Source organism: Acipenser ruthenus, chromosome 7, assembly GCF_902713425.1.
Source record: "Acipenser ruthenus chromosome 7, fAciRut3.2 maternal haplotype, whole genome shotgun sequence".
NCBI classification, from domain to species: Eukaryota; Metazoa; Chordata; class Actinopteri; order Acipenseriformes; family Acipenseridae; genus Acipenser; species Acipenser ruthenus.
The window spans coordinates 61337791-61362657 of record NC_081195.1 but is presented as its reverse complement, the minus strand read 5'-3'; the positions used below and the strand labels follow the sequence as shown (position 1 = coordinate 61362657).

Below are 24867 nucleotides of genomic sequence, written 5' to 3'. Positions count from 1 at the left end.
GTTACTATTAAGGCGTAGTAATATTAATAGATCAGGTAAGCAAGTTGGTCTGTGATGTCATAGCCGTGCGGTAAGACAATTCTTACCGCATGGTCTTGTGATCTTGTTAAGCCAATCACTGCACTTAATTTTTCCAAGCCATTTTATAAAATGCAACAACCGCACATGCAAGTGCAATTTGAATTTGCAAATCCTATCATTTGCTCATGGCAAGGGTGGCCACAGAACTCCGCATTTATGTACATGGAAATCAAATAAAATAAAAACTACAATTCCATATCAGAAATACCAGTTTCTTGAAATCACATATTTGAAGTAATCAGCTGTGGGTCAGTGTATTATATGCGGGTTCCTATATAATTTAACACGCTACGTGCAAAAACGTGTAAACAGCAGCTGTGTATAAATGCACTGACAGAACGAGGTGCTTGCTCGGCAGGAACCACAAGGGGGCTGCGGCTGGTGTCGATCCACTCTCTCTCACTCACTTGCTCAGTCATTGTATAGTGTATCACTTGGTCAGGCTGCTGAAAGCGGAGCCTCAATACATCTCCAGAGGTTCTTTTTCTTTCCCATTATCCCGATGCTATATTTATCATCTGACAACAACAGATTCATTTTCTATTCGTGGCTCAGACAACAGATTCTCGCATTTTAATGGACTAGTCTTTAGTTATTATTATTTTTTTCAATTGCTGTTTGAACTTCTGCAGATGGTGATGCCTACATTTGGGGAGTAAACTAAACAGTTGCTTATGTTATCACCTCCTCCGCGCCTATGTGAATCTTGCTAGAGTGTATTCTGAATTTACAAAGACTTGGCCAGAAGAACATGGACTAAATTTTCTTTCACAATGGGATTAATAAAACTTAGCATTGCGCTGTCTATTGTATGCATCTGTTCAGGTAAGAGTTTCTGAAGATTTAAAAAATACTTAAAAAGACATACAGTCAAATCAGCATACCTTGTTATATCCATGTGTGAATTTCTAGAAACTACGTTATTTTTAATATAAAGGCTGTCATTCTTCAAACTGAACGGTATGAATTCCTATGGCCTTAGTCATACTCTGCACCTATGGATATGTATCAAAGTAATAAAATACATACACTGCTAATTTTGACATAATTCACTAACCTTTTTTTTCTCCCGCATGTTTTTCAATTTTAGGTTTCGGGGTCGATCCGGCTTTGCAGACCAATTTTTTCAATGAATTTCAGCTCGGGGAGTCTTTTGATGGAGTTTCACAGGTCCACGGATTTCACAATGGAAGCAAAGCATTTCTCTTTCAAGGTAGGCAGTGCAATGGGTGTCATTTCGGTATAAACATGAACAGAGCGAGAAAGGTTTTTCTTTCTTTTATTTGTATTGTTTTGCAGTCCAACCCAACTGATGTTATATATTAAAAAATATACCTACAATATTGATCGTTTAAATAAAAAAAAAGTAAAATGTGTAATGTGTGAAGTAATGTGCGTATTCAGTCAGCGTGGATACTTCTGGTTCCATAATAAGATACATATTATAACAATTAAATAACTGAAAAAAAAAATACTGATCATTGGAAAGTAGAGATAATCTTTCGTTTTGGGGCACTGGATTTTTTTTTAAAGCTTGGAATAGTAACAGTAGTTTTCTTTAACAGTGCAAAATAAGTTTACAATATACGCTTTCAATTGTGACAGATATGGTACATTTGGAATGAACTCACTACCATACTGCATTGTACAGTATAGTTTTAATACTGTATTGGGGTGGGTGGCACCAGTGCATTTTGTGCACAAAATAAAGTGGAATATACGTTAATAAGGAGGGGGAGTTGAACATGTTTCTGTAAACTGTTATATAACCAGGAATATCTTGTCAAAAGCCCCCTTTACAAGTTCAGAACACACCTGATTAAAATTCTCCTCCACTGCATCGCTTAATGGCAAAGAGATCTGTGCACAACTGCATTATGTAATGTGTAAAGGGAAGGAGTAGCCCAAGTAAATTATGTTAGGAAGTGTGGTTATGAATGTAATGAAGAATGATGTGAACTAAGGTACAGGTGCTTGTAAGCAGGACTAGGTGGGCATCAAAGCCAGGGGTTTAAAGTAATGTATTCGAGATTTTTTTTTTTTTGAGTAACTCATATTTATCGAAGTACGCGAATACTGCTACTCGATTATTCAACTCACCCTTAAGTCTGTCTTGTTGTGGAGATCCCACAGACTTCTCCAATTTGAGTCTGTCTTTGTTTGCGACTTAGATGTTAAGGCTTTTAGGGTTTTGACCACTTTTGTCATACAGTGTAGCATATTAAAAAAAAAAAAATCCATTAAATTATGATATCAAAAGCAATGTACTATATTGCATAAAAAAATAAAAGAAAAACACATAAAGGCGTGACTCACATACTGGCAAAATCTCAGTTGATGTCATCAGATAATCTCTGAAAGCAAATTGACTCACCCAGGAGCTTATCATACATTTTGGAATTAAAGTGCAGTCAGGGTGACAGTAGAGATGAACACAGAGTATGATTAAGTTTGTACCAGAAGAATGGCTCCTGAGAAGAAAAGGCCGATGACCATAGATTCTCTGAACTCCCAGTTTGTGTAGGAATGGTCTGGGGGGAGAAAATACTGGGGAATATTTTTAAATTACTCTGTAGTCCTTATAAGCACCTCTTGCCCTATTTTAATCAGAAAACAGCCTAAATGGAATATAGTAAAAAGACTGCATCTGCAAGCATGCAGTACCACCAAGTTTGAACTTCTGCCCATGTGCTATGTTAATGTTAAAAAGCAAAAAAAGCATAGACATAATTTGCTGTCAAAGTTTTGCCAAAATCAGTTTTGTATCACCCTAATTAACTAATTTTGCTTCATAGTCGAATGAATTGAATAATGTTACGTTAACATATTGAATTGCATACCACTTTGTAGTTGTCCATATACTTAACGAAAAACTTAAACAAATTAAAAAATGTGACATTGCAATATTATTTTGTAGTTTATTTGATTACATGATATTAAATAAAAGATCTAAATTATGTTCATATATAGAGATTTGTTTTTACAATTATAGGTTATTCAAAACTTTTGGCCACAGCTGTAGATATGAAAGCATGAAGTCCTTTTTTTGAGAACTGTAGATAGTAATTCTGTGCTTAACTCAACTTCTTACTGTCAAGCAAGCTATAGATATTTTCTGTGCTTGTGTGCTTGGAGGCCATCTATCATTGAAGGGAGCCATCTATCAATGAAGGGAGCCATCTGGGTAAAAAGAGTCAATAATGCAAAGATGCTAGTGATAAAAAGACAGGGAAAAAAAACAAACAAACAAAAAAAAAGAAAATGCCCTTAAAAAGAAAGAAGGTTATGCCCACTGGTGTTCGGGGGGGGGGGGGGGGGGAGGGGGGGGGGCGGGGGGGGGGGGGAGTGTGCTGCTCTTTTAGATCCTCTGTTGTGAGTTTAGGGAAGCCGGTCTGGCCAGGTGTCATTGTTAGAATCCTTGTGATACATCTATATAGTCTGACTCTCAGCAATCAATATTCTTTTTTAGGTTAAGCACAGGATTTCTCAGCAGTTTGATTCTTCTCCATAATTTCTAAACACAGTATGTCGGGTATGATTGCATTTTGTACTAAGGTTTGTTGCACACTACAGATTTCTAAATCAATATTTAAACATAGACCCCTAATTAGAGTGCATTACCATCTGGTAGTTGTACCACCAGATTTCTACCATACATACAAAAGTTAACTACCAAGATAATAATCATGGATTTATTGCAGCGGTACACAGTGCCCTATTTAGTTTTAATTTAACATTTAAATAATTTGCTTTCGTTCCGCTTCATTTTTAATGTTACGCAATCATCTATTGTGTGGTAGTGCCCTGCAGTGGAGCTTCTTGATTGGTGGATGAACGTTATGAGGATTCTTAAATTTGTTAGTATTGATAGGCACAATTTGGATGTGTTGCTTCCCTGTGGTTTGCGCTACAGGTGCTGGCCGCTGAAAATATCATACAGTTTTTTTTTTTTGTTTTTTTTTTAAATTTGTTCCATAATCATGTACACTTGGTTGTAGTCGTTTTTATGGATATTATTGTAATCTGTGCTAAATCCACTAGTCTGCTGAAATCCCATTCTCTTTGGAGACGCTGCAGCTCACTGCCGTGTTAACGTGGGACTGTGCAACAGACTGGTGGTGCAGAGCGCTGTCGAGATAAAAGGATTCCACCAGCTGGAGCTCACAGCAGTTTTCTGTTCAAGCCGATTGAGCTGCAGGATGGCTTGACAGTCCGTGCTTTGCTGCTCCAGCTCAGTGCTGTGCCTCTCCAGAATAAAGTGATCAGAAAACCCATGCTGCTGCCAGCCTGCCTTCAGCTCAGCTCAGCTCAGCCCAGGAAAGAGAGCCTGTGTGAGCAGAGTAGAAAGAACAGAAGAATAATACAACCTGGCAGATGTGAAATTAATGAAATCACAGAAAAGCTGCTTTCAGTTCATCATGCTGAGGACTTTTATATATATATATATATATATATATATATATATATATATATATATATATATATATATATATATAATGTGTATGTATGTATATATATATATATATATATATATATATATATATATATATATATATATATTAGGCTTGTAACGATAATGATAATAATCTAATTATCTAATGATTGGGACCCCACGATAACAAATCGATAATATTTTAATGAAATCGAATATTCCATGAAATTAAAAACATGTCTTGTATATATTAACTTACTGTCAAGAACGTAATCTGTGTTGCTGCTTCTAAAAGTTACTGAGAATATGCGTCTGTGAACAAATACAGGATGATGATGCAGAGATCAAGAGTAACCTGCTTTATTAATTAATTTTATACATATTATTTTGTTATAAAACTAATAATATTTAACATTACTACGTTGTCACGTAGTAAAGAGAGATTGATGTTTACATTCAAAAATGATTTTTTATGTAAACATTTTGAATGTAAACATCAAGCTTTCTTTCCTACTTTCACCTGAAGAAGAGACCTTGAGGTCTCGAAAGCTTGTGATTAATTATTATTTAGTTAGTCCAATACAAGATATCACATCTCCTTCTCTTTGTCTAACGTTACAGTGAAGAATGAATTTCACGGTCTGTGTCACGTTTTTCACGGCCGTGAAATAGGTATGGCTTGGTAATGTATGTAAGTGAATCCACATGGGTGAAACGTTGCGACATGGTAAATCAATAAATCCACATACGAATATGGAAGAGATATTCTACATATTCAAGTATGGAGATGCAAAATAACTGGATAAGGGTGTCTGCTAAGAAATAAATAATAATAATAATAATATATCAATATGCTTAACCAATGAGTCCTTTTTGTATAGAAAGTAAAGGTATTTTCTGTTTTATTACATGTTAAAATGCAAGTCAGTATGATTAAATCGTACCCAGTTCTCTCCCATCTCTGTGGTAATGTGTGGAAATGAAGCCTTGTGTAGCAGGGCATGGCCCTGCCTGTAAATAATATTGTTGTGTGGGGATTTGGTGGTGGTTGGCAGGGATGGGGTTAATTTCCTATCCCTGCCAAAATACATGTGAGAATGTGGCTGGAGCTAATTGAATCATTGATAATTAGGCTCCAGCCACATGCTATAAAAAAGGGGAAAATCCTTTGTTTGGTGGAGGTGTTTTGGGTGAGTGTTTGTTTGTTTGTTTGTTTGTTTGTTTGTTTGTTTGTTTGTTTGTTTGTTTGTTTGTTTGTTTGTTTGTTTGTTTGTTTGTTTGTGCTGTGCTGTGCTGTGCTGTGCTGTGCTGTGTTTATTTTGGGGGAAAAAAAGAAGTGTAGTAAAGGCTAATGCCCAGCCTACCTTTGTGTATTTTGTTTAAACCTTTTGTTTTGGCCCTTGCGCCAGTTATTTTGTGATTTATTTTATTGTGAAAGTTCTGTTTTGTTTAACTGTTTTATTTTTGCTCTGTGAGCAGTGTTTTGTTTGACTTTTTGATTTCTTTTTGTGATTAAACAGCGCAGAAGCGCATTAACTGCAGTTCCTTGTCTCTGAGTCTCTCTGCCTGCCGAATACCATCTGGGCCCACGACGCTACCCTGTCACATATGGTTTAGAAGTGGGATAGCGCCCCCTAGAGACTCGGAGCGGGATTGTAGTTTAAAAAAAAAAAAAAAATGGGAAGGAAAAGCTGCAAAAAACAGCAAAAGCAGCTGCAACAGCGGCCACCATGGGTTGTTGTGGTGGAGGAGTGGTGCCCTGGTTGTGGGGAGTTTGGGCACACCGTGGCCATCTACCCCACCCAATACCAGGGAGAGGAGTGGGCTGCCCAAGCGAGCCAGGACCAGATCCCCCCGGGGGAGACCCCAGAAGCGGGAGCTACCAGCCGCGGCCACCAAGCGGGAGAGCAGCTGGGATGCCATCCTCCGGGCGGTCATGCATGACTGCTGGTGCTCCATCTGTGGTGAGCGGGGGCATTCTCCACTCAACTGCCCTCTCCTGTCAGAGGGGTGCCTGCTATGCCCATTCCCACCAGCAGAGGGAGAGTGCCTGCTGGTCCCATCACCACCTGAGAGAGGAGACCTGGAGAGGGAGACTGAGCGTCCACAGCCAGAAGGGGAGGAGCCCCTGCCGCCTTTGCAGCCAGAAGGGGAGGAGCCCCTGCCGCCTTTGCAGCCAGAAGGGGAGGAGCCCCTGCCGCCTTTGCAGCCAGAAGGGGAGGAGCCCCTGCCGCCTTTGCAGCCAGAAGGGGAGGAGCCCCTGCCGCCTTTGCAGCCAGAAGGGGAGGAGCCCCTGCCGCCTTTGCAGCCAGAAGGGGAGGAGCCCCTGCCGCCTTCGCAGCCAGAAGGAGAGGAGCCCCTGCCGCCTTTGCCATCAAGAGGAGAGGAGCAGAAGCTACCTCTACCTCCACAAATACCACCATTGGGAGAAGTGGAGCTCCTGCTGCCACCTTCATGGCCAGGGGCTCCCCTCCCGCCGTCGCCATCGCCTGGGGATGCCAGTTCGCCATCGCCTGGGCCTGCCTGCTGCTCTGCATCGCCTGGGGTTGCTTGTGTCTCCCTTGCTTCTCCTAGGGTTGCTGCTGGTCCTGTGTCGCCTCCCGAGGGTCCGCTGCCGCCGCCGTCGCCTCCCGTGGGTCCGCTGCCGCCGTTGCCTGTGGTCACTACAGGCTTAGCTTTGCTTGGGGTCCCTGCCAGCCCTTCATGGCAGCAGGGAATACTGTGGCCAGAGCCGCACAAAGGGGAGCTACCAGCTACGAAGAAGGGGGGGGGGAGGTGAGGAGACCACAACCACCACAACCCCGACCACCACCCCTGTGCCATAGCCCGGCGCCTGGCTCCCAGACACCCAGGCTGCATGTCTGGACCTCTGGTCGCTGGGCCTGACTCCCAGGTCGCAGCACCACCAGGCACAGGAGGTCGCCTGGTCTCCTGCTCCGCTCCCCCTGGTTGCCCAGACGTCGCTCCACAGTCGCCTGGGCTCGCACCTCTGCCTGGGGCTGCAGCCGACTGCTCGCCTGCCTGCGCTCCTGACGCCCCATCCACTACGCCTGGGTCCCCTGTCGCCGGGTCTCGGCCCCGCCAGGAAGGCGCCGGACTATGGACTAACCCTCCCTCAAGGATGGGAGAGGAAGGACAATAGGGGACTTGAGGGAGGGTGGATGGCTTTCAAAGGGGGGGGGAGGTGGCCGTGGGGCCATGTGTGCTGCGCACAAAGGGGGGGAAATGTAGCAGGGCATGGCCCTGCCTGTAAATAATATTGTTGTGTGGGGATTTGGTGGTGGTTGGCAGGGATGGGGTTAATTTCCTATCCCTGCCAAAATACATGTGAGAATGTGGCTGGAGCTAATTGAATCATTGATAATTAGGCTCCAGCCACATGCTATAAAAAAGGGGAAAATCCTTTGTTTGGTGGAGGTGTTTTGGGTGAGTGGTTGGTTGGTTGGTTGGTTGGTTGGTTGGTTGGTTGGTTGGTTGGTTGGTTGGTTGGTTGGTTGGTTGGTTGGTTGTGCTGTGTTTATTTTTGGGAAAAAAAAGAAGTGCATTAAAGGCTAATGCCCAGCCTACCTTTGTGTATTTTGTTTAAACCTTTTGTTTTGGCCCTTGCGCCAGTTATTTTGTGATTTGTTTTATTGTGAAAGTTCTGTTTTGTTTAACTGTTTTATTTTTGCTCTGTGAGCAGTGTTTTGTTTGACTTTTTGATTTCTTTTTGTGATTAAACAGCGCAGAAGCGCGTTAACTGCAGTTCCTTGTCTCTGAGTCTCTCTCTGCCTGCCGAATACTATCTGGGCCCACGACGCTACCCTGTCACACCTTGTTATACCCATTTCATAAAAATCTTAACCTGAGAACCCCCATATATATTGCACGTTGAGGACTGAGTTTTAACGAAAAGGGGTCATTATAATAATGTTTCAAATTGAATTCAAGCAAACATGTTTTCCGGTGTTAGAGATGTCAGCAGTTAAGAAGGAAGCATGTGAAACTGGACTAACAGCAATGTTTTGACAGGGAAAGAAGGAAACTGTGTCTCTGTTCCCAGAGGAGCAGATCAGATCAGACAGATCTAGGCCCTGATCCTTTTCAGCAGATGTAGCTGATATTTCCAGAGCTCCTGTAATACTCAGTACTGCACCTTCCTGGCTTTTGTTTCAGGCTTTTATTTATAGATAAAAGAAAAGGGCACATTTTATTGTGTCAATTTTATTTTTCCTGCTGCTGGGATTGAAATGTTTATACCAATGAAATATGTTCTTGCCTACTGCTTAAATGCAAAACTGTGTCGTGTCATTGTGCATGCATCCCATAGCTGAAAATGAACACTTTGATGTGATGGCTTTTGAGAAGCTTCATCATTTATTGATAGTTCAATTTAAAATACCATAAATGTATGCATCGAGGCTAAGAACTGGTGGGGAAAATAGAAGATAAAACATTGAACATCTTTAATATATATATATATATATATATATATATATATATATATATATATATATATATATATATATAAATACAATTCTCATATCTAGAGCCCAGTATTTGGATCATAATAATGCAATATAAGTAAATGCAGTAAAAAGCTACACTGCTACATGAAATTTAAGTGGTTCAGATTGAGATGAACAAACTTACATATTTGGCATTCATAAATTGTCCAATTCAGAATAAAACATTTTAACCTCAGTAGTTTTTAAAAGTCAGACAAATGTCTTTATTGGTGTCTTTGTGTTATAACACAACATATATATTTTTTAAAGATTATTTTGAATATTTAAGTCACATTTGCAGTTCGTGAAAGCTTTTCACAAAAATGTGAGAGGGTTTGAAGTTCATTTTGTTCATATAATGTAAGATATTTTGTATAGAGACACTTTAAATATAGTCCTTAAAATAACAGTCTTATTAAGGATTAACTATGATTCTGAAAGTAATCCCTTTATTTATTTATTTTCAGATAACTCAAGAAGCATACAAGCATCTCCAGATGTAGCTGAGCGTGTTTTACAGAAATTAAGGAACAAACAGGAGTTTACAATTCTAGTAACACTGAAGCAAGAGCGGCTCAATTCAGGGGTCATTTTATCCATCCATCATGCAGATCAAAGGTAAGCAAGTGGCAGTTACAGTGTTATCTTTTTGTTACAAAAATCTCACTTTTTCAGTAACCCCTCTGCTGTGAAAGTCGTAGATTGGAGCTGATGAACCCCCCCCCCCCCCCCCTTACTGCTCACAGACAGTGTCTCTAGGTGTTTGTTCTGCATGACTGAGAATGATGACCATCTCCCTTCCCCCAACCCACTCACAAGCACACCTGTTCTGACCCCAACATACCATGTTGCACTAAACTGTTCCACCAAGGTCACCGATACAAGGCGATTTGTTATATAGAACGCAGTGGGTCAAAGGTTATGTTCCCAGTGCATAGGTTAATCAAAGAATGATTCTAGGATTGAGTTTGCTCTTTTCTATTCATCTTACATGATCTGCCTATATATATCTAGAGATGATGAAGCATGGTTAGGGAAATCGAGTATTGCAATCTAGGGCCTGGAGGTGCCTGATCCTCTCTATTTGTGCATATGTCACAGCTTTGACCACAGATGTGGCTTTCAGTTCAGTAGTTGTACTGTATCTAGTTTTTCACAGTCCTGATGGTTCTAACTTTGTATTTACAAGCACAGTCGTGGAAATGGTTTAATAAGTGGATTGGGAGAAAGGGGTGTTTTCCCTCTATTGCAATCTCCTTTTGTCATTTCTGATTCCTTGCTGAAATAACAGAAGCATAAGTGTCAGGCAATTAAAAAGCCCAATGAGAGGGTGTCATTCCATACACAGCTCAGGACTGCACAAGCGTGGGTAGGCATTAGCATAAAATGTACTATATATGTTGGCAAAGAGAATAGGAACATGCAGTTTACATTGCCTTTGACGACAGCTGTGTGAATAATTATTATCATTCCGTTTCCTAAGATGTCCTGTTGAACCATGCAATTTGAATCATGCACCTGTGTTTTCTTAAAGAAGTCGGGGGACCCACCCTAAGCTCATTACTACATTGCAAGTGTTGCTCTCTGGCAGCACCCTTCCCCTCCTTGAAGACTTTATTTTTTGTTTAAAGGGCCAGTGTTTGCTAAAATCAACCAAAATGAACGTTGAAAGTCAAAAGAAAGGTACAGTTTGTAACAAACATGAATATGTATTTGGATTCTGACCCAACCTAAATAACGTAAGAATGATTTCTGGTAATGACATATGATTACTAACTGGTAGAACTGATAACTGTTTCACTTTCAATGAGAGACCGTCAATCTTGCTGTTTCATGGACTTTAGGTATTTAGCTCATACTTTGCATATTCCATACCATACTTTGCATATTCAAAGTATGGTAAAAAAAAAACCCAAAAAAACATGACATTTTCACCAGTTATTTTGTATCAGAAATTACAGATAGTAATATTAATTAGTAAGAATGTATGATTACACACATACCCCTTTCACCAGTCAAAAGAATGCTACAGAATAAACTGCTGAGGTCCATGAACTAGCTTTATCTTTTTCAGATACTTAACATAAGCTTTCCACCTTCAGATGAAAATGGGCAACTTTATTTGACATAACTGCTGAGCCAAGGCAAATTGGCTCAAGTTTTAATTATTATTTTTTTAAATAAATGGTAAACTTGCTTAATGATAATTACTCAATAATACTGATTGGTTCTTGCAGAATATCACCAACATTCAATTCATTGAATCGTTCAGATCTAGATCCAGGAACCATTCCAGGATTCATAAAGTATTTACAAAGTGTAAATACTATTTAACATGAATGCTTCAGTTTTGTTTCAATGAAGTTTACATAAATCAATTCATCCCAGATCCTTTAGCTTTCAAAATTGCTTCTTACTGAACATAAGTGAGGCTGATTTTGAGGGATTGTTGAGAAAGCACTGACGAAAGCAGAAACATTTTCTTTAGCATGCTTAATTGATTTAAAGGAGAACTACCAGCATATTTAAATCACGGAAGGTGTTATTAAGTGTACCTTGTCAGCTTTTTGTCAGATTTGTGGAGGTGCAATATGGGACTCATTTTGGCTACATCCCCATCTTTTTCACAAGTTCTTGCTAAATTACAACGATTCACTTATTTGCATTTTTTTTTTGTTTTAGGAAAACACACCAAATCAGAGAACAGTGGCTTTTACTTCAGTATCCAAAGCATAATCGTGTAGAGAATAAAATCTGAACTGAATTTTAAAATATCATTATAGATTGCTTTGAAAGAAATGTCATCCTACTCTTTTGCGTAAGAGAAGTGGACATTACTTCAAGGGGTACCATTAGGGTTCTTTATCTTAATTGCACTGTGAATCAATGAGTACTCAGTGAGTTCTTGTGATCTTCACAGTAATCATATCATTTGTGTTAAGAACACCTGCACTAAATGTCATTATGCCTGGTTTGGAGCGAGCTCTGCAGTTAAGTACAGTAGAGAAAGGAGTATTCACAGACTTTGTGCATCTGATTACCTGCTTCAACAACACCGTAATTCCATTCCTGATTTTTTTTTTTTTGTTCTACTTTGTCATTAAAGTGGAGCCATCTATAGAGATACAATTTATCACCACACCATTTTTCCCTGATTTCATGACCTCTTATCTTTGTTAGTAGGCCCTATGCTGTTTACTGAGTACCGGTAATTTGCATGTATTGGCAAAAATCCAGTGAGCATGTCTGTCACACAGTCTTCTGGCATTCCATCTGCATGCTACTGTACACGCAGTACTGAGTATTCCAATACATGGGTATTCCGCATGCTACTGGCACAAACCACCTAGCAAATGTAATGTCCTCATGTGTGGAATATTACGTTTATATAAATATAATGTATAGCATACCAATTTAAAATGCATGTTTAGACAACCAAGCTGATACCGCACAAGCAGTTTCACTCGTTCTGGAACTCTGGAATTTGTCATAAGTCAAGTTTTACATTGCCTGTGATTGTGACTTTGTTGAGTGAGAATTTACATGAAAGCGAAATTAAACTCTTAGGACCCACCTGTTATTCTGATTCCTGTGAAGTCATTTTGAAGTCTTTTTTTTTTTTTTTAAAGTTGGCAGATTTGCAATTTGAAAGCTGCCATATGGGAGCCTTCTTCTGCATTAATAACAAAATGACTCTCTGTTGTTCAGTATTCAGCACAGAGGAATGCTAAAGGATATGCCTTCACTTTAATGGAGCAATACTAAACCACATGTGCTGCATACTTATCTGCTAAAAAGATGCATGATTATATAAAACCTCATGTAGCCTACAATATGAGCAACAGCACCCTGCTGAAGATTCTCCTTCGGTATAATTATATTTTTCACATTCATAGGAAGAAAATGCATTGAAACTTGTTGCAGTCACAGGTGGTATATAACACAAGACTTGAGCTTATCAAAAGCAATACCAGTGCCAGCATTAAATTAAGCTAATGGACTTGCACTTAAAGATAAGCATTCTTTAAAACGAGTGTGCTGAACATGAAGGATAGATACTGTTTGCTTGAAATATTCTTAATATTGGATCTCAATCTGGTAATGTGGTACTATTTAAGCAATAGAACCCAAGAGGGCATTACCATCTAAAAGTGGCTACAACAAGAAACAACTGGGGCAAACTTTTACTGCAGTAGGAACTAGTATCAACATGAATAAAAAGTGGGGTGCAGGTTTGCCCCTGGTTTAACTATTACATCATTGCATCTTTACCAGTTTTTGTATATCACATGGCCCTCTTTGTAGATATCACATCTTTATATGTCCTACAAGTATGCTAAGTTTCATGAATATCTGTCTTCATTTACTATAAAGTTTTTTTTCCCACTTTTTGACTGTGCACCTCTCCCAGTAAGTGCACAGATTGAGATGTTTGGTTTCGACAGTCTCTTTGTTTCCCTGATGGCTGTTTCTTCCATACTAACGACTTTTAAAAACATGTTTTTCTATGTTTCATAGGTTTCTGGAGTTGGAAAGTAGTGGCCATCGGAATGAAATCAGATTGCATTACCGTACGAAGAGCCAGCAGGCTCACACAGAGGTGTTTCCGTACATTTTGGCTGATAATCAGTGGCATAAAGTGTCAATAGCTGTCAGTGCATCTCATGTGATCTTACATGTAGACTGCAACAGGTAAGGAAACCAAGAAACAGTTTGGAGACTATTTCATTTTGCTAATAAATGCCATGTAAACATTTTTAGAACATTATTTAACAATTTGTTTTAGGATATATGAAAGGGTTGTGGAAACCCCCTCGATGAATATGCCTGGCGACACCACCGTTTGGCTTGGGCAAAGGAATAATGCACACGGCTCTTTCAAGGTAAGAATATGAAAAACAGAATGCATGTTTTTTTTTTTCTGTTTTAGTGTTGTGAAATGTATACTTAAAATTGGGTATAACGTGTGTGTGCGTGTGTGTGTGTATGTGTTTAAAAAGGATGTAGGTGTAAGTACCATTGCTCAGATATTCTATTCTATTTATTTATTTATTTATTTTTCAATATAGCCTGGAAAAGAGCTCCTTTTCCAAGTTGCCGGAACTAGTTTCTCTTGCACTTCCTCATGTATAATGCTATTGCAACCAATGATGCTGCTCCAAAACACCTAACCAATCAGATTCTTTCAGTTTCATGTATCTAATTCAACAAGCACAATGCAGAGTGGACACCAAACTAGATTGTCTAAACAAAGTGGGACGACTACTCATTTTCGAAAAAAAAGGAGGGGTCAAACTAAAGATACATTACTGGTAGCCGTGGAGAAAGCATTACCGGAATAAGTCAAAATAGAAGTCCTAGCAACTTAGAAAGGTGGCAGGGCTTTTTAAAACAGTTAACATGTAATTTGAACCGGCTTGCTCTTTAAATATATTAGTTGCTGCAAAAAAGTCAGTATAGTTGCTGAATTTGCTGAGCATTTTTCAGGGCTTCTGTTATACAGCCTGAAGCATTATCTTCTAGACGTCAGGTACTCCCTTGAATCAGGTAAACCTGCTATACTGCATGTGTGCTGGCAACAGAACAGCGAATGTGCTGGTGCCTAGAAGTTAGGCACTTGGCTGTCTCCCAGCAACCTTAATATTCACAGCAAATAATATAAAGCTTGCAAGGTTTTCCGGCAGGAAATCTATAGTATCATTAATACAGTTCCTAGTTCCTAGTACATCGGATTTATTCAATCTACAAGCCAATTACCTATTAGGTTTATAAACCTACTTCGCTGCTGTGCTTTGAATTACCTTTATTATTTTATTCTTTGTTTTTTAGCAGGCAGCACCGTAAAGCTCCGAAGGATGAGGCTGTGCGCCAACTATTTTTATTCTACTTTTTTATTTTTCTTCAACCATTGTTTGGGTTCAATGTTTTTGGAAATCTGTAAGATTTTGTATTATAATAAAGGTGGTTATTTAACGCAAGATTGTCCTGACTGAATACATGTAACATGAGATTCAGGTTTATTTTTAACTACTCCACTACGACAACGACTACTACAACTGATAGTACCAATAATAATAATAATAAAAAAAAAAAAAAAAAAAATAATAATAATAATAATAATAATAATAATAACCCTTAAGAATTGCGTATAAAATGTGAACTAAATGCCTAGATGCCCTTTCATGTTGTTAATTTCATTTTTAGGATGAGGAGACTTTGAACAGCCTAATCTCAGCACTTATCAAAAGTCACACACTGGATTCTCAGTAGATATGCAGGAAGAATATAATAAGCAACAGTACTGCCAGGGAAGGCAGCTATAAAGCAGTCTCCCCTGTTACTAATGGTGACTTCTGACAGCTTTTCCAGCTCAAAGCCTTGTCTAGTGTACTGCAGTAAAGACTTTGGAAAGGGGTTGCTTCTTATCTTTGTAATAGTATAGAAGTATGTATTTCATCTATTACAGGTGTCATCTATTCTGATGACCATACTTAATATGCATTGCTACCACTACTCCTGTATCTTTGTTAGCACCATAAGAAGCATATTAGTAGTGGCATCATGAACTTTATTTATGTGATTTTTAGTGGAATGCATAAATGGGAAGGTAAAGGAAAAAGAAAATGAAACATTACTGGTTTCTGGTTTTTAAATCTAGGTTTTTGAACTAATAAAACTGCAGTTAATATTGTTTAGTAGCTGAAACAGGACATTAGTAGACAGCAACCACAGACAAGCACAAAAAAAACAAAACAATAAAATCTGAATTATGTAAAGAATAATGAGAGCTTTATATTGAGAAAAGTTTTATATCCCCTTCATGCCCTGGGGTCCCACATGAGATCACATCATGCATGGGTTTTATATCCCCTTCATGCCCTGGGGTCCCACATGAGATCACATCATGCATGGGTTTTATATCCCCTTCATGCCCTGGGGTCCCACATGAGATCACATCACGCATGGGTTTTATGTCCCCTTCATGCCCTGGGGTCCCACATGAGATCACATCACGCATGGGTTTTATATCCCCTTCATGCCCTGGGGTCCCACATGAGATCACATCACGCATGGGTTTTATATCCCCTTCATGCCCTGGGGTCCCACATGAGATCACGTCACGCATGGGTTTTATATCCCCTTCATGCCCTGGGGTCCCACATGAGATCACATCACGCATGGGTTTTATATCCCCTTCATGCCCTGGGGTCCCACATGAGATCACATCACGCATGGGTTTTATATCCCCTTCATGCCCTGGGGTCCCACATGAGATCACATCACGCATGGGTTTTATATCCCCTTAATGCCCTGGGGTCACACATGAGATCACATCATGCATGGGTTTTATATCCCCTTCATGCCCTGGGGTCCCACATGAGATCACATCATGCATGGGTTTTATATCCCCTTCATGCCCTGGGGTCACACATGAGATCACATCGTGCATGGGTTTTCTCATCATAAAGAAAACAATCTGAACTGAAGGTGCCAAACATAAGAGTCTTAACAGCAAAATAGTTTTTAATATAATATTTGTTTGCTTCTACTTTTGGTACCTGGGAAATTCCCAAATACCAACTGCAATTGGCTCATTGAACACAATTTCTTACATGGCATTTTCATTTTCCATGTTCCATGTTATATTATTTTCAAAACTATTAATCTATAAGTTGACATTAGCTGTTGTATTGTTGACATAAAGCTTTGAGAATCTCGCACAAAAATCTATATTAAATTACATAAATGATAGTCTTGTCGAAGGGTAACAACCAGCAAAACTTGTAAATGCTTGTTTAATATTCACAACAGCAGTGGATGATTGAATTTCATGTTTTTCAGTGTTTTATCTGTGGAACAGATTGCAGCGGATGATTAACACATGAAAGCAGTTAGAGCAAATCAAACAGCCAGGGGCCTAACATTTGTTTCCAGTAAATTTCAAGACTCTCTAATTCTAAAAATTCCAGGATGCTTTCCAAATGTATTTTTCTGTTGCATGCAGTCGTTGTTTTTCAAAAATAGTGCTGGTGTATTACTATTCCTTTTTAAAAATAGCACTCATGTAGAGTCCAGTAGGGTTGAAAAGCAAGCGCCATATTTTTAAAGCATTTACTCCAGTCTTTAATTAACTTTTTTTAAAGATGAAAATTCAACAGTAATGTAGAAAACTCAGAAACAAAAAAGCAGGGGAGTGAGGAATGAGGAATTGAAAGACAAATAGTGTAGAAGTTCTGGCACTTCAATAAGTTGATATGCTTTTCAAAACTGTTTAAAGCTCCAACCCAGCTCTGATGAAAATAAATCACTATTCAAGCAAATTTGTTAAAATGTCATTAAAAACTTCTTGTTCTTTAAAGTACAGTAGATAATAATAATAATAATAATAATAATAATAATAATAATAATAATAATAATAAGATACAAATTGCAATGACTGCTTCTCCTTGTTCCCAGGGTATAATGCAAGACGTTCAGTTGCTCGTGATGCCACAAGGATTTATTTCTCAGTGTCCAGATCTCAACCGCAGTAAGTTTTTACATGTATCACTGTACATAATACTATATTGTACAGCATGCTATATCATTTCAGATGTTTACAATGTTTTTAATATATTACATGTTTGATTGTATTTAGCGTGCCCCACCTGCAATGATTTTCATGGCCTCGTACAAAAAATAATGGAACTACAAGATATATTGGCTAAAACTTCAGCTAAGGTAACCCGTCAGCAAAGTATCCATCTCTTCATTGATTTCTATCATCAAAATACATATATTTTTTTTATTCACAATTATATTCTCAACATGTGTGGATTGCATTCTTTTTAAGTCATGTTTGCAGTCTCACTGAGGGTGTCTACAGGTGTAATGAAATTCAGTAATTAGGAGTTGTTGATTGGAAAAGATACATATACAGGTAGCTCACAGGACATTGTGCTCAGTCACTCATTAGTTTTTTTTGTTTTTGTTTTTTAGAGAAAATGATGCCTTACCTAAAGTATAAAAGATAGAGTGCTACACAATATGTATCTGTCTTCACACTAATAATGGTTTTAGTGTTTAGAGGTTGGCACACTGTAAAATAAAGAAATTAGAATGAAATCATTTTAAATTCAGTATTTTGGTATTTTTGGTGCTTTTGTTGGGTGTTATGTTGTGTGTGTATGTGTGTGTGTGTGTCTTTGGTTTTAAATGTTTTTCTTACGTAGAAATAACATAAAAAATGCATTTTATATATAAAAAAACGAACATAGTTCGTTGGAATACAACCATTTTATGGGTTAACGCAGATGGGGCAGCAGTGTGGAGTAGTGGTTAGGGCTCTGGACTCTTGACCAGAGGGTTGTGGATTCAATCCCCAGTGGGGGACACTGCTGCTGTACCCTTGAGCAAGGTACTTTACCTAGATTGCTCCAGTAAAAACCCAACTGTATAAATGGGTAATTGTATGTAAAAATAATGTGATACCTGTATAATGTGAAATAATGTATAATGTGATATCTTGTAACAATTGTAAGTCGCCCTGGATAAGGGCGTCTGATAAGAAATAATAATAATAATAATAATAATAAGTTCTTTGGTTGAAATGAGTGCTAAATAAAACATGCAGGGATTAAAACTGCGCCTAATTGGTTTTATCGGTTGATTTGCACAAGCGTCATTTACAGAAAATCTCTTCACCTGCAGGGCACTGAAGTCGTGTGCTATAGATATTGTTCCTAATATGATTATTCATTAAGATAATGCTACATTCAGAAGTATAAAAGCGCCCCTTCTTTATAAAATGTACACACAGCTGTCCCGAGCAGAGGAGAAGATGAATAGCTTGGATCAGTGCTATTGTGAGAGGACCTGCAATGCAAAGGGAAATGTCTACAGAGCGTTTGAATCATGGACAGATGGCTGTAAGAACTGCACTTGCATGGTATGTGCCTCCTCTGTGTAGATTTGATTTAAATCCCCTCTTTGTGTAAATGTTTAATTGAATGGCACAATGCAGAACCACAGATTCATTAAGTATTTCCTTAGGGCAATAAGATGAATAATGCAGAACCCCTTTCGATCACATTCACACATTATGCCTAGATTAGAGGATACAATTAGCAAGCTCCTGCACCTGTACATTTGGTGGGCTATGTCTTTATACACATGGCCATATGGAATGAACGTCTCAACTCCATCTTACCACAGTGTGTGCTCTATTGTAAGTGTTAAGATAAATGGTCCCTGATACCTCAGGAGACCTTCCAAAGTGTTATAGACTCCATGACTACATATAGCCCATGCCTGTCTCAACTGTTGTACAGAATTGGAGTTGGGACTATTCACTAATAGTGATGACCACATAGGGGAAGTCAAATTTCTGTCATATGGTAGTATATTACTAAGTCTGTTGAACTCTGCTGACAAAAGAACATGTTAAAAGTTGCAAGTCTCACCCAGGTTGAAAATTAACAAAGATTAGTATTATTTCATTCAAATCCTCGTTTTGGTATTTCACATAACTTCCCTAAAATAATATTGAAAATGCACACTAGCATTCATTAGCTCCATTTTAAGCTCTTTTGAAGTATTTCAAAAAAAGCTGAAACAGTTGAAGGGATAAATAAAATGTGCTGCATTGCAAGGTTATCGGGAACAAAATAATTCTGATCAAGTATTTCCTTTCAACAACATTACATGCTGGTTTCACAGATTCCGCTCAGCCTGATGAGTGTCAGTATAACCCATACTTAGACGCTTACCGTCTATAACTCCCATTATATACTGCTTTACTTCTAACATACTGTATATGTCACAAAATCCAACTATATATATCTTTCTTTCAAAAAAGGGAAAAAGGTTGAAAAGAGAGATTGTGATTTCTGTATTGACTTTACAGTTGAATTCCAGGAGGTGCCTCAGGTAGGATTTTACAGCTGGTGATGTAAACTGTGCCAATATTGAGGGCTAAACTGGCACTCTGATTGGTTGAAAGATCCTCTGCAGTCTGTTGTGTCATATTAACGTCCAAGATGCTAATCCGAGTCTGTGGAACCAGCCTTTACAATGTGAAGCGTTAATGAATGGCCTCTCTACATGTGCTACTGTAAGTAACTAAGCTTATGTGTTTTCTCTTAGAATGGTACTGTTCAGTGTGAGACTCTAATCTGTCCACCTTTACAATGTGCTCCTGATTCTGTGCTGGCTTATGTAAATGGAGCATGCTGCAAGGAATGTCAGCGTAAGTACATCAATCCATTAAAAGAAAAAAGATCAATCTCTTCAACTGATTGGAACTGGGTGTTTTTTTTTTATTTAACCATCCAACATACAGCACCGTCTGGTACATCTGTCAGTCAAGGAAAACAGCAGTTTTAAAAAATGATGTTTGTCAATAATCTATACTATTTTTATATATTATGCATCAGTTCCTGGCTCAGATTATTTGTAGATGGTTGATTTTGCTGGTAAGATCGAAGTCTTTACTCAGTACAAGCTTGCATTGTACTCTGCATGATCTGCTTCTTATGGTTCTATAAAGGGGGCTTTCTTTTGTTTAATCTGAAGAAATTTGTATACTTAAGCAATGAGCAAATGTACAGATTTTTGCAGCTTTAAAATGTAAAACAAAGTCATAGTGTTATACCTGTTATTAATTGTTGTTATACTGTCACACATTTGTACAGTTGTGAGTTATTATACATATCATTCCAGAGAGACCTGTCAAAACTTCTGGTATTGTTATAAATAGAGGATACTCTGTCAGCCCTCTGGGGGCTCGACAGTTATTCGTCCATCCTTGTGAGTGAAATAAACACAGCACTCCATAAACCTTATTGGCGTATTATCTTTATATAGCAAGTACAATGTATGGAAAGCATGTTTAAAGTCAAATTTAAACCCTTATTATTATTATTTATTTCTTAGCAGACGCCCTTATCCAGGGCGACTTACAATTGTTACAACATATCACATTATACAGATATCACATTATTTTTACATACAATTACCCATTTATACAGTTGGGTTTTTACTGGAGCAATCTAGGTAAAGTACTTTGCTCAAGGGTACAACAGCAGTGTCCCCCACTGGGGATTGAACCCACAACCCTCCGGTCAAGAGTCCAGAGCCCTAACCACTACTCCACACTGCCACACCTTAGCAACTTCACGTAATTTGTGATTCACCTAGTCATTCTGTCATTGGGTTTGAATGAATACAACTATGACTCAAAGTTTTGCATCACCCTATAGAATGAAACCTGCTGAATAATGTTACATCAACATACATATGAATTACATACATACTGCTTTGTAGTTTTCCATGTACTTAACATTCAGTTGTCGCCAAGTCAATCACAGGATATAAATCTGATCACTGATGTTAGATACTAGATGGATGTCAACCTTCGAGAACGTTTACCTGTCCCAGCAATGGCCCAGCACTCAAATGTCCCAGGAGAAGATTGCCTGTCTCATTCAGGTGTCACCCAAATGGGTCCATGTTTTACTTAAGGTTGGATCTGCAGATATTAACAAATATGAGAGGTGTAGCCTTCGTTGCTCGGTTTCAGGCAGAATAAACATATCATACGTCTTCTAGGTTCTAGGTGTCAATTTACTCCCAGCATGCCTCTGTATGTAGTAATGCCATATCAAACAGTTCACTTTGTGATCCCTCTGATACAAGTTATGTGTCTCCTATCTGTTATTTGCAGTGGTGTTTATTTAGCCGTGTTCTTTTCTGTTACCAGCGATGTGCATATTCAGTGGCAGGGTTTATCTAGATGAAGAAAGACAGGCAATGTTCACATCCTCTGGAGTCTGCCTTCTCCATGAATGCAGGGTAAGTATTTCTTATTAAATGCAAGTGCTTTTCCTTTCAGTGGAATCTTTTCTATATATATGCTTTCTTTACTTAGGGGAAGAATCTTTCTTGGGGAATGATGTTTTTCAAATGTAAAAAATGTTGCCAGGCATAAATCTGATCACAATCTTGAAGTGCAATTATTAATTCTAGCAGACAATGGCTGGGGCCAAATCAAAACTTTGACAACCCGCTAATCTCACTTAACAAAACTGTATTTAATAGTGTTTTCTTTTTATGAGTAGAAGAAATAAGATACAAAAAAAAAGAAAACACTATTAAATACATTTTTGTTAAGTGCGATTAGCGGGTTGTCAGAGTTTTGATTTGGTCCCTGCCAATGTGTAATCCATAATGCTACCCAACACCCAAGTACACTATTCATTTCTCAAATTGGCAGAATATTTTTTAATATGCATATTTTTATTTAAATGAAAACAGTATTTTTTTTCCTGAGATGAAGAGCCCAAAGTCAGCAAGAAACTCAGGAAGGTAGCTGAATTTATACCATTTATTTATTTAACTGGAACTGTCATTCACTGTGTTATGAAATGACAAGATAGAAACCGAATGGCCAGCAAGGTTAAAATATGACAGGGCCAGACTGACTCAGATTAGCTGCAGCTTTTATTAAATCTCAGGCAGAAAAGCACAGGCTAAACTAAAACTGGAATTAAAGTTAACATTTCAAGGCTGGTTGAAAACCTGACTTTCAAAGTGCCAGTTATTTTAATTACCTATATATATATAGTTTTGTATGAACACATTGATTTTAAATGTGTCTCTTTTGGGAGTCTTGCTGTATCTCCCTGTGCCTTGTTCGCTGCCTGGAACTGTCTTGTGAAATCCAATTCACGTAGGTGATCAATAATTTTTAATTTATCAACCGTGTTTTCAATAAGATTTGCATGTTTACTGAAATTCCAGTTCATTATAATGAAACATTAGAAGAAGAAGAAAAAAAAAACCACCTAAAACTACATTGTCTTAAAAACAAAATCCTAAATTGTCTTTTTAACTAGCGAAGGTACCAGTATGGTCTTGAAAGCTTGTACTTCATGTTGGCCCAGTAAAATGTATCAATTTCAGCATTGCTTCTTTGGTTTGGACCCATACAGCTAATATATTAATTGTTTTATTAAATACATGAGAACATGAGAAAGTACTGTATGTCAGACAGTCCTACATATATACTGTAAAAAAAAATCACACAAAAAGACAAACAAAACAACTGTGGCTCTCTAAATAAAATCATGTTTAGAAACCATGGTGTGTAATGAGAAATCAGATACTGCCTGAAGCTTCAAGATCAGCAGTGTTGTACCCTGAACGATCATGTTGGGATTTGAGTATAACACTATTTATCTCTGTGGGAATTCACAATTACAAACACCTGTGTGTACAGTGACTGCAAAAATGAAAACTGGGAAACCAAAAAAGGATTTTCGTTATTGAGATTTGTATAAAATACTGCAATGAATTAATTGTTGTTATACAGTAGCTGCCATTTATTTCACTTTTTTCCAATTTCAAAATAATATTTGCAAGGTTATTATTATTATTTTTTTCTTTTTAATTTGTCATTGGCAGAAATAAAACAGGCTGTTTTGTGTTTTTATCCTAAGAAGTCTAAGGAAATTAATTTGTCGATGTTCTTTTTAAGTTTTATTTTTCATTAATCATATAACAATATAAGAAATATTATTTCATTAACAGGATAGGACCATGCGTCGTATAACATATCCAAGTTGTCCAGAACTTAACTGCGCAACATCTCAGCAAATTACACTAGGCAACAGCTGCTGCAAGGTTTGCAAAGGTAGGACACACTGAAGCCTCTTGTATAAAATCAAATTCATAGACCTATAAATTAGAGACTTGGAGAATCATCCAATACTGTTATTTCAGCGAATATATGTCTTGGCAGATAGTATATTTAAAGTATACAGTATATTGACAACCATTTCCTTTAAATCTGTTTTTTTTATATATATCTGTTGAAAACTGCACTGCAAGTGATTTTGTTTGGAGGGTAAATGATACATGTCTTTAGATCCAAAATGCTAAGCATGACTTTTTCTGGTAACAGCCTTTTACTTGTTTCTTACAATTAAACATGATTATGATGTAAAGTGTTTAATAGGAGTGTGCAGAGTTGTCCGATGGTACAAGTATTCATTACAATCAAGATAATTTTTCATAGTAACAATATTACAAAAGTAAAAAGCTTTAATACATGTTTCTTGTATCACACTATTTTTCTTAAAAAAAAAAAAAGAAAAAATCCTTAAAGACAATATGGGACACATGCACTCACAAAGTCACAACAATATATGCCCTTTTTTATAATCAGCCTTAGCTACATATTTTTTCAAAAGTAGCCTGACAGTAACTTCTCCACAGTGCCCAGTGGATTGCTTTAACCTTCCTCCAGGCATTGCCATGCTAATTAAGCAATCCATTCTCCATGCTACTGTATTTTAGTCTTGGCCTCTACTTATAAAAGAGTGACAATTTGAACTGTTGTTAATTAGGATCTATGTATCGTACTCTTTTTTTGTCTGGTCAAGAGGCTTCATTACTATTTGTGGATGAGGAGTAAAAACATTTTTTGATTACTGACTCAGAACTGCTTTTTAGCATTACACATTATTAATCAGACTATTTGTGGTTCTTCAAAATACTCAATAATGCAGAAAATAAAGATGCTCCTTCCAGCTTGTTAGCTGTGTATAACCATTTATTGTAAATAATTACAAGCTCCTCCAAGGATGAAGCATCAATGCTAGGGATTTCTGAAAAATCCCTCTCTTATATTGGTTTCATTATCCCCACCGACACACAGTAGCCAAAGCTATATCTGGGCATGGAGACTGAAGTGTTTCCTTGCCCTCTCGAGGGTGGTCCCAGCGAAATGTGGGAAAGCCAAACCATCCTCACACACTCATCTTTGTATTATTAGATCACATCATTTCATGTTACCCATAAACACCTGTATTTCAGTGTGGTTAATCA

The 24867-nt window shown here is 37.9% G+C and overlaps 1 protein-coding gene across 3 annotated transcripts in view; it reads left to right on the top strand.

Annotated features, from left to right (window-relative positions):
• Window positions 1-345: 345 nt before the first annotated feature.
• Window positions 346-24867, top strand: part of LOC117414986 (protein NEL-like) — a 77108-nt gene continuing 52586 nt past the window's right edge. Inside the window, exons 1-11 of one of the 3 annotated variants that reach the window (XM_059027508.1) lie at window positions 346-906; window positions 1172-1294; window positions 9468-9618; window positions 13519-13692; window positions 13787-13883; window positions 17458-17530; window positions 17639-17721; window positions 18800-18928; window positions 20125-20227; window positions 21740-21831; window positions 23569-23671. In XM_059027508.1, the coding sequence (XP_058883491.1) occupies window positions 855-906; window positions 1172-1294; window positions 9468-9618; window positions 13519-13692; window positions 13787-13883; window positions 17458-17530; window positions 17639-17721; window positions 18800-18928; window positions 20125-20227; window positions 21740-21831; window positions 23569-23671 (1180 nt within the window). In that variant the 5' untranslated portion in view covers window positions 346-854. The remainder of the gene's footprint in view (window positions 907-1171; window positions 1295-9467; window positions 9619-13518; window positions 13693-13786; window positions 13884-17457; window positions 17531-17638; window positions 17722-18799; window positions 18929-20124; window positions 20228-21739; window positions 21832-23568; window positions 23672-24867) is intronic. The other 2 variants (XM_059027507.1, XM_034024880.3) reach the window with 2 other exon arrangements.